The 10,175-nt window shown below is 42.0% G+C and overlaps 1 protein-coding gene across 4 annotated transcripts in view; it reads right to left on the bottom strand.

Moving 5' to 3' along the window:
- Positions 1 to 397: 397 nt before the first annotated feature.
- Positions 398 to 10,175, bottom strand: part of slc16a12b (solute carrier family 16 member 12b) — a 141,982-nt gene continuing 132,204 nt past the window's right edge. Inside the window, exons 7-9 of one of the 4 annotated variants that reach the window (XR_015079239.1) lie at positions 9,692 to 9,951; positions 5,612 to 8,286; positions 398 to 3,965 (exon numbers count right to left, since the gene is read on the bottom strand). Coding sequence is in view for 1 of the 4 variants with exons in the window: in XM_085994838.1 (XP_085850964.1) it covers positions 8,090 to 8,286; positions 9,692 to 9,951 (457 nt within the window). In the remaining 3 variants the exon portion in view is untranslated. Of the gene's footprint in view, positions 8,287 to 9,691; positions 9,952 to 10,175 lie in introns of all 4 variants that reach the window. The other 3 variants (XR_015079238.1, XR_015079240.1, XM_085994838.1) reach the window with 3 other exon arrangements.

The following is a 10,175-nucleotide window of genomic DNA, read 5'->3' as shown; positions in this document are numbered from 1 at the left end:
GGGGAAAGGTTGTTTCAATTAATTGATGGTACCAGGACTAGGGGGCACAGATTTACGGTTTTGGGCTAGAGATGCAGGGGGGACATGAGGAAAAACTTTTTTACACAGCGAGTGGCGAGGACCTGGAACTCACTGCCAACGGAAATGGTGGAAGCGGACACACTCAATATTTTCAAGGAGAGACTGGATAGGCACTTGAGGGAAATAAGCTTGGAGGGCTACGGGGATAGAGCAGGGGAATGGGACTGACTGGATTGCTCTAGAGAGCTGGCATGAACTCGATGGGCTGAATGGCCTCCTTCTGTGCCGTTATGACTATGACTCTATAAGCTGCGAAAGTAAGACAAGAGGACAAGTTTCAGCTAATAAAAAGTTAATTTAGGATGGATATCAATCAGTCATTTAAAAGAGAATTTATTCCTTCATAAAACTGCAGACATACATACAAAAAAGGTACAAACAAGGTTTCAAAACTCCTAAGTCCATTACATTAAAAACTTTTCTCAAACATTCTTAAAAGCCACCTTAGAAATGTACACACTTATCAGACCATTTTAGGTTAAATTATTTCAGATATTAAAAGAAATTTGTAGTGTGCATTCTTTGTGTAAGTACTGTATAACTTAGCATTAAAAACTGTCAGTAATATTTAGTCACACTGTTGCCACTGAACTGGGCAATTCCTTGCAGCAGCATTGATATTTGTGTGATGTGAATGATGTCACGTGCGCTGTGAATGATGTCACATGTGATGTCAATAAAGTTACGCATGAGGTCAATGATGTCATGCTAAATGCAGATGTCACGTGTGGTGAATGTCATGTATGGTGCAAATGCTTCGTGTGATGTCAATGATGTCACGTGTCTTGTGACTTGATCATTATTTGGAATGTCATGACATCATTCACATCACCGCTTCATATCCACACACCAAAACAAAGCATTTTATACTATTTGGAACTCACTCCATTCCACAAAAACTGCAGGGCAAATGTTCCAGCTTTGGACGGTAGGGCAGTGTGAACTTACTGCAGTGGGTTCAACACTTGCTGAAACTGAGCTGGTGTGATCTGGAAGGATTTCCTGAGGGCCTCATTAGCAATTCATAATTGAACTAGCCCCTTCCAAACAGGGCCGCCCCATTTGCTATAAGCACGAGGAGGGACGGGGCTGGAGTTTTGACAGTTGGAGTTTGGACAGTTTTGACAGGTTGCAGTTGCTATTTAAAGGAACTGCGTCTGTTCAGTTTCTAGACACCAAATGAGAAATGGCCGGACAAAAGGTGCAGGTTGCCAATATTTACTCGGGTATATTTGGAGGGATGTGTGTAAGCAGTACAGCAGGAGTATTACCCTCATTGGCATCCCAGGGCACCTTCTTCAGAGAAGAAATATCCAGACCGTTTAGCAGGAAGTGGCTATCAGAGGCACTGCAGCCTCAAATGGCCAGAGGGCATGATCAGGAAGATCACCGAGGTAAGGCAAGCCAGCACTGTGCTACATTACATAGGAAGGTCACCAACAGCCTCCTCTCACTCGGTTACAACCCGATTGAGGGTGCTTTCTAAGCCTTCACAAAACAGTTCTCTCAAAGTTTCCCCAGCCACACCCGCACTGCAGTAGAGCACATTCCATTGCTGCCACTTCAAACTGGAGCTGCAAACCCATGAAAGAAAGCTTACCACACTACTAGTCGGCATAATGTAATAATGCATATTTGTCGACTCAATGGGTGATCAACTGGTATCTATGTGCTGCTCAAATTTCCAATGTCACACATTACTTCTGTACTTGCAGGTCAAATCAGTGCATAAAAGGAGCAGACCAGAATCAGAAGAGGTTCCCTCATTTTGACCCCTGAGACTGTATGAATAGGCTATGCTGGAGCTGGAGAACATACAAGGGAGTGGACTATAATGAAGTTGGAGGTCTCCCCAGTGCACACGGGTAGAACTGTCCTATTCTTCTGTTCTTCCTCCCCTCACTCACATGCACACAATGCAGCAAACCCCCCATGGCATACTGTAGCTGTTTGAGAGGCTGCTATTCAGCCATTATTCCAACATATCTTCTTTTTATAGTTGCCTCTGAAGAAGAAACTGCAGGCCCCAGTGGGGCCCACACTCCCACTGCCTCACAGCACTCACTCCATCCATAGCAGACACCAGTCCAAGTACATCCAGCCTGGGGGATTTAGGTAATCAGTTTGAGGTAGGTACACTGGGTTCATCACAAGCACAAGTATGGTTGAGAAGGAGCAAGAACCTGCTAGACACAGAACAAGCTCCAGCCCTTCCTCAGCTGCAGAGGGCCTCATGGGGCCTGTATTGAAAAGAAATCTGCTCCCTGAACACTAATGTTTTCTCCAGAGGATGTGCCAAGCACTCGAGGATATGACACTAACTATGGACCAAGTCCACTTCCCACATCAATCATATGACCATTCAACAAATCTGCAGTCCAGCAGGGAGAATGTGGCAACTTCAGGACTATTTACAGCAGAGCTCCAGTGACAGAGATCCTCAGGCCAGTTGAAATATCGCTCATGAATTCTCCCATTGTTGCTATAGAAGCCTTGGGTTCCAATCTCCAAAAGGCTGCTTTGTTCAATTGCAACATACTGGGAAATCCATTAGAAAAAGAATCATTATGCAGTGCTTCACTCCGCTTGCTGTTGCCCAGATATCTGCACTCCTGCAGATCACGGTTCGTGCTAAGAGCGTTCCCAGCAGTAAGACCATGGCTGCAGTAGACATGAATGAAGCTGCTGTTTCCACAGGTGACACCAAATCACCAGCCCGTCAAGCCAGCTTTCCTCAAAAATCAAAAGATGTGACAGAAAGTGGGCACTGCTTCATCAAATTGAACACAAGTAGTAGAGCACAGGGAGGAATGGCCACTTCATTCCCAAGAGGCTCCCATCAATATCCAGCACCCAGCTGCTTAAAGAGCATGGGGCAAGGGAGACCTCTCAAGACATACGCATTCCCAGTGACAATTACAGCAGAGTGCATATTAATATCTATGCTATTGAATGAATCTTTTGCCAGTTTTTGACTGCAATCAAGCAGAGTCTGATTTTTCAGCCCTCCCCCAGCCACCACTCTGCTGCCATCAGCGCTGGAGACTGGAAAAGTTACCCTTGCATTATAAATTCATGCTGGAGCAAGGACCCTACCTACTGTATCACCAACATCCCTGCCACCACAACAACAGATCCAAGCAATCAGATCCAGAAGCTAAGCCAGCCGCAGGGCTCCCAGAATAGCAGTGAACGCCCTTTAAACACGAGAACTCGAGTATTGAACATTCTTCTTCCCCCCCCCCCCCCATCTTCAATCCTTTAAAAACCACAGCAACTGAATGTTTACAGTAATTTAATTCTGAATATGCAGCATTGTAGTTTAAAAATGTACAGATTCAGCTACACACATTTCTGGAGAAATTAGCACCAGTATGGCTTTCTGGCATGCAAGCCAGAAATTAGTATCTGTATATGGGCCAGTTTTGGTGGGGGGAAGGAATCACCCATCGACAGTCCAATAGTTTATTGGAAACATTTCTTTAAAAGAGCTTCAAGGTACGTTTGTGGAGTTACATTCATGGAGACACAGGCCTTTGCACAGTACTTTCTGCATAAAACTATGGTCAAGTTATACTTTTGCTATTTATGCAGCAATACTATGGTTATGCTCAAAGGGCTGGTATCATTTTGGGTGTAAGTCATGAATTACATATTTTCTTGATATGCTTGACTTTTCCCTCCCCCTCCCCCACATCTGAAGCAGCTAGGCCCCAGTGGTGTTCCGGTGAGTTCTGCCGGTCCCTCGCTGGAGTTAAGGCAGGAGACTGGTGGAATCCCGGCAGATTTTCAGGGCCATTTGGGTTAATTTGCTGAGCTTGCACCATCAAGCAGTGAGCCTTGGTTGCCTGCGGCACACATCAGGAAATTGGATCCAAGCGCTTCTAATTTCAAAATAAAAAAAGAGACACTTCACGACTTCTGTACATCTATAAACATGAATAACCACACGAGTTAATTCATTATGGGCATGAACATTATACAAAATATCTTTTGAGGCACTCGTACGTTTTAAAACTTCATATAGTGCCTGAACCCAATAACATGGTGAGGAGGCACAACCCAGTTACAGCACATTGGTTCATTAATGTGCAGCACAAAATGCTGGTTAGCTCCTAACATTCCACATACAAGCATCCAACAGCGTCAGAGGAAATATAAAGTAAAGTCCAGTAAGGTCATGTTACTGAACACTGCACACCTTGATCTTAAAGGTTTCCTCGTCCTTCTCCAAGCAACTATTTTAGATCAGAATTTCAAGTTTTTCTTCCAACTGTGTCAATTGAGATCAATGAACCAATGTAGGCTAGTTATACCGAGGGCAGCACTGATATTCCAATATGTTCCTCTCTGCACAAGTTAAAGAAAGTTTCTTGTACTGAAAACTTTAATTGGCTCATAACAGTGCAAGAATTTTTCTTCAACTTTACATAGAGGAAATTAAACCTTACCGTTTTGTAAGTTTAGTGTCACATAGAAACATAGAAACTGTAAAAGTCTCATATGCATAATATTGTATTACATGCATGATTGGAACACAATAAAATCGTCATAATTCAATGATGTTACACCAGTTCTGAAACATAAGACTTTTTACAGGAAATAATTCTTTGGAATACAATATCAAGCAGTAATTAAAGATACAGTAAAGATCCACCTTCTGACAGGAAGTGTCACTTACTCTATTCTTCAAAGGCTCTCCTCTACAGACCAACAGTTCACCTGCAGACTTGCTGTTTGCACTGCAACAAGCTGCATGGTGCACTCCCGTGTTTAAGACATTTTCTTTTAACAAGAATGTGGCCCTGCTACCGACATGTGACTCACACCACGAGGTAAATTTGACCACACTCAGTGCTGCCTTGCACTCCGCTAGCATGGGCTGCAGAGTCACGGGCGCGCCACCTGTGATTTTGAGATCCACACTGGCTGTGTGAGGCCCTACTGTCGGAGTGGGGGGTCTCGCAAAACATATCCTCAAATTCAAAGTGATCAGCTTTCGTACAGCACTGGTTTTGCCTTCTGTTAATCCCGAATGTGAGGAGTGTCCCGATAAAGACAGTAGGGTGGGAATGGTGTATGAAAAGTATGTCTTTGACATCAATATTAAGGAAGACTAAAACAGTGAGTCACCATTCCAATCCTTATTTACCAGCCAGCCACACACCTCTGAGAAAGTGGCTCTCAGCTGGAATACTCTTTAACCATATTTCCCCAAAGTGATTCCTGATGAAGTGGGGAAAAAGGTCACAAGGGAGTAAATTAGTGCTAAAGAATCCTATGGTAGTTACAAAGGTTACATTCAAACAGTTATTAGTTAACCAGTAGATATGACACTGGGAGGTGGTCTTGCGTGTGGCTTGCAAAGGGGTAGCCACAGGATTACATGGTCATAAAAACAAAGCAAAACATCAAATTAAAACAGAAAATTCACAGCAAGTCTGCTAACATCTGTGGAGAGTAAAAGGCAGATTAACGTCGAGTGGCGATTGTAGTCGTTACTGCAGAAACAGAATAATCCTAGACTGACCAGGCAAGACCAAACATCCAGAGCAGGAAATTCCTCCCTCAGACACCATCAAAGCCAATCAATAAAAAGTTGCAAATCTGAAAGCAAAACAGGAAATGCTGCAATTACACAGCAGGTCAGTCAGCACTTGCTGAAAGAAAAGCTGAGTTAGGGCATCCGGAGTGTGTACCCTTCAATCAGTCTGATGGCGGGTACACACCCAAAACATTACAACCGGTCCTTTCTTTTTACAGATGCTGACTAACTTTGTATTTCTAGCATTTTCGTTTTTTATTCCGTCAAAACAGATTAACTGATTATTTCTAACAAAGTAACTGCACTTAAAAACAAATTCATTAAACGGGAAATGCTTTGTGATGTGGAAAGAAGTGCTAAGACATTGTATAAATCCACGTTCTTTCTTTCCGAGAGAGAAAAATGGGAGAAAGCTATATAGTGTATACTATAGGCCACCAATTAGTGGGAAGGAGATAGAGGAGCAAATTTGCAGGCAAATTACAGAAAGATGCAAGAAATTAAAGGGACACTGGCAGCATGGATACAAAATTGGCCAAGGGACAGAAAGTAGAGAGCAGTGGCAAACGGTTGTTTTTCGACTGGAGGGAAGTATACAGTTGTGTTTCCCGGGGGGGTCGGTATTAGGACCACTGCTGTTTGATATATATTAATGACCTGGACTTGGGTATACAGGGCATAATTTCAAAGTTTTCAGATGATACAAAACTCAGAAATGTAGTAAACAATGAGGAGGATAGTAACAGACTTCAGGAATACATAAACAGACTGGTGAAATGGGCAGATACATGACAGATGAAATTTAAAGCAGAGGAGTATGAAGTGATACATTTTGGTAGGAAGAATGAGGAGAGGCAATATAAACTAAATGGTACAATTTTAAATGGGTGCAAGAACAGAGAGACCTGGAGATGTATGTACACAAATCTCTGAAGCTGACAGGACAAGTTGAGAAGGCTGTTTAAAAAGCATATGTGATCCTTGGCTTCATTAATAGAGGCAGAGTACAAAAGCAAGGAAGTTATGATAAACCTTTATAAAACACTGGTTCGGCCTCAGCTAGAGTATTGTGTTCAATTCTGGGCACCACACTTTAGGAAAGATGTCAAGGCCTTAGATAGATGCGGAAAAGATTTGCAAGAGTGGTACCAGGGATGAGATACTGCAGTTATGCGGAGAGACTGGAGAAGCTGGGGTTGTTCTCATTAGAGCAGAAGGTTAAAAGATTTGATAGAGGTGTTCAGTCATGAATGGTTTTGATAAGAGTAACTAAGGAGAAACCGTTTCCAGCAGCAGAAAGGTTGGTAACCAGAGGACACAGATTTAAGGTCATTGGCAAAAGAAGCAGAGGCGACATGAGGAAACATTTTTTTAAAACGCAGCGCGATGCTATGATCTGGAATGCATGGCCTGAAAGGGTGGCAGAAGCAGATTCAATTGCAACATTCAAAAGAGAATTGGATAAATACTTGGAAGGGAAAATAATGACAGGGCTGTGGGGAAAGAGCAGGGGAGTGGGATTAATTGGATAGCTCTACCAAAGAGCCAGCGCAAGCATGATGGGCCAAATGGCCTCCTGTGCTGTATCATTCCATGATTCTAGGATTCTGATGCCTTGTTTATTCCATCATTACAAAATACCACACTGGAGGTGAAATTCTCTTCAAGATTGAAAGCTACTCTTAGCAATTGCAAAAGGCAGCATTGAGATCTGTTCTAATAAATCCTCTTGTCATTATAACAGGAATTGCAGTGATAACCACCGGCCTCCTTAACATAAAGGACCAATCACATTCCTTTTTTTGTGCTTGTACAATTCCTATCTTAGCCTCAGGAGTCTGCACATTACATTTTTCTTACATCAAATGTAACAAGTTACAGTGCTTACCAAAACAAATCACAATGAGCAATTTAACTAGCCAAACACAAATAAGTTAATAGCAAGTCAATCCACGGAAAACTTCAACATAGGAACAGGAGGCGGCCATTCAGCCCCTCTAGCCCATTCCGCCATTCAATTAGATCATAGCTGGTCCGTACCTCGACTCCATTTACCCGCCTTTGTTCCATATCCCTTGATACCCTTACCTAACAAAAATCTATCTCAGTCTTGAAAATTTCAATTGACCCAGCGTCAACATGAGGTATGAAAATTAAAACCGACACTGGCAGATGTACAATCACTTATAAATCTGATACATTTATAGGAGTCACATGTCCACACATGGGCCCTTTTTAAAAAAAAAAAGGACCTGTGGAAATGCAGTTAGCAAGTCAATAGGAATGTGTGGAAATACTTTGGCATTGAAAGAATTAACAAAATATTTACCGATATCTACTCAAGTACAAAGATTGCCTATACTAAAATGTTTCCATGTTTTGAGGACTTTTCTACGTGCCAGCAATTTGTTGCTTGTGGTTTTTTTTTTTTTTTAAATATAACAGTTCTATGAATTCTTGTTTTTAAATCTGATCATCTGATGCAGTCTGCAAAGTTGTAGTGCTAGGATCTGACTCTACGACAGCGGTTTGAACGGCAACTGAATTTTTGCATCTCCTCATCTGATTGGCAGTAATCACCAACACGGAGCTGAATATCATGGACAACCCACTGACAAGGAAGGCTGCGGTATAATTTCCTGTTGTATCCACCAACCAACCTGTAAAAGAGAAAGAGGATGCATGTTTAAAAAAAAAGAGTGCTGAGCTACAGCTGCCCTATTGCACACACTTAAAAAAAAAACATACACTCCCACAAACATAACCACAATCACACCTTGTGGGCAAGGCACATCCCTGCAAAGCATGGAGGCACCAATAATAACACTAAGCACATAATTGGTACAAACAGAGGCAGAAGCTAATTTGGACATCCAGGTGGATTGGGATAGCAGTTATGGCAACAATAACCTATTGACATATAACACAATTCCCCCTATTAGTAAAACCAGTAAGTAGGGTCACTCACAAGTCAGTCAGCTGTTAAATGCTGAAGGTGCACTCAACAACTTGTATTTATATAGCACCTTTAACGTAGTTAAACATCCCAAGGTGCTTCACAGGAGCATTATCAAACAAAAATTTGAGACCGAGCCACATAAGGAAATATTCGGGCAGATGACCAAAAGCTTGGTCAAAGAGGTAGGTTTTAAGGAGCGTCTTAAAGAGAGGTAGAGAGATGGAGAGGTTTAGGGAGGGAATTCTAGAGCTTAGGAAATTGGCAGCTGAGGCACAGCCACCAATGGTGGAACGATTAAAATCGGGGTGCGCAAGAGGCCAAAATTGGACAAGCGTAAATAAATCGGAGGGTTGTAGGACTTTACAGAGAGATTAGAGAGATAGGGAGGGGCGAGGCCATGGAGGGATTTGAAAACAAGGATGAGAATTTTAAAATTGAGGCGTTGCTTAACCAGGAGCCAATGTAGGTCAATCTCTCTCAATCCTTTTAGAACTGCCGCCATTGTGACAAGATAACTCTGCAGCCAATCATGTCACTACTTGTGTAACCATTAGGAAGTGATGAATGGATAGATTTAGTCGAGACTCATTGGGTAAATGTATTAATCTGGTGCTCTCTGAACATAGGGCTGCATAACAGAATGAGTGGAGCGCTCATCATATATTAGGGCAGATAGCAGTAAATAAGCTAATAGTAACATTATCCTTTTTTTTTTGGTGACTCCTAAAACCAAATAGGTTCGCAGCACAGAAAAAGCCCATTTGGCCTACGGTATCTGCACTGGCTCGTTGGTCACATTTGACTAGCATAAAAGATTGGCAGTACTTTTATTGACATCCCGCAAAGGAGTGCAAATTCAGTGCAATGCCTAGTCTTAACCCTGGTGGTTGCACTGTCAAATGAGAGTAGTGGGGCCTTTCCATTCAGCTGCTGCAGAGCTTACTGTGAAATTTGACAATGTGCATGCTTGTATTACAAGAGTATAAACATTACAGTTTGATTGACACTAGCTGAAACATTAAAATAGTAAAATAAAATCAGTGAACAATTCAAAATCCGTTTACAATAAAAAAAAACCTTAATAGATTATGTAACTTATTACTGACCTGCTACTGGTGGGCCGATAAGATAGGGTATCCCATGAATAAAGTAAACTATTCCCAGAGCAGAGGAGAGGAAAGCATTTCCTGCTATATCTGATGTTACTACTGGGATAAGAGCAACATAAGCCCCATCAAAATATCCATAAAGAACTGCATAGGGAACAAGTAGTGGAAAAGATCTCAGAATGGGAATGAACAGAGAGCAGAGACCATCCAGCCCAATGGTCAAAATGTAACAGTATTTGCGGTACTTCTTCAACCACCTGCAGATTTAAAGAGAGAGGGTTGCCATAATAAAAATATTATTCAGTTTGGAAAAGTGACCAACAAATAAAATCCTAATGGCCTGGTCTGTTTTTATTGCACTCAATATGGAGAATTGCAGCACTTTTAATGGCCATCCTTTCCTATTTACAAATAATTACGACCATTGATAAAGAATCTAGATACAATAAACTTGGCTAATACAAATCTCCAAATGACAGCA

The sequence above is a fragment of the Somniosus microcephalus genome, chromosome 8, assembly GCF_052327205.1.
Source record: "Somniosus microcephalus isolate GS21.2 chromosome 8, FLI_Smic_1.0, whole genome shotgun sequence".
NCBI classification, from domain to species: Eukaryota; Metazoa; Chordata; class Chondrichthyes; order Squaliformes; family Somniosidae; genus Somniosus; species Somniosus microcephalus.
Note: the sequence above shows the minus strand (reverse complement) of the source record. Positions and strands in the feature narration are given on the sequence as shown.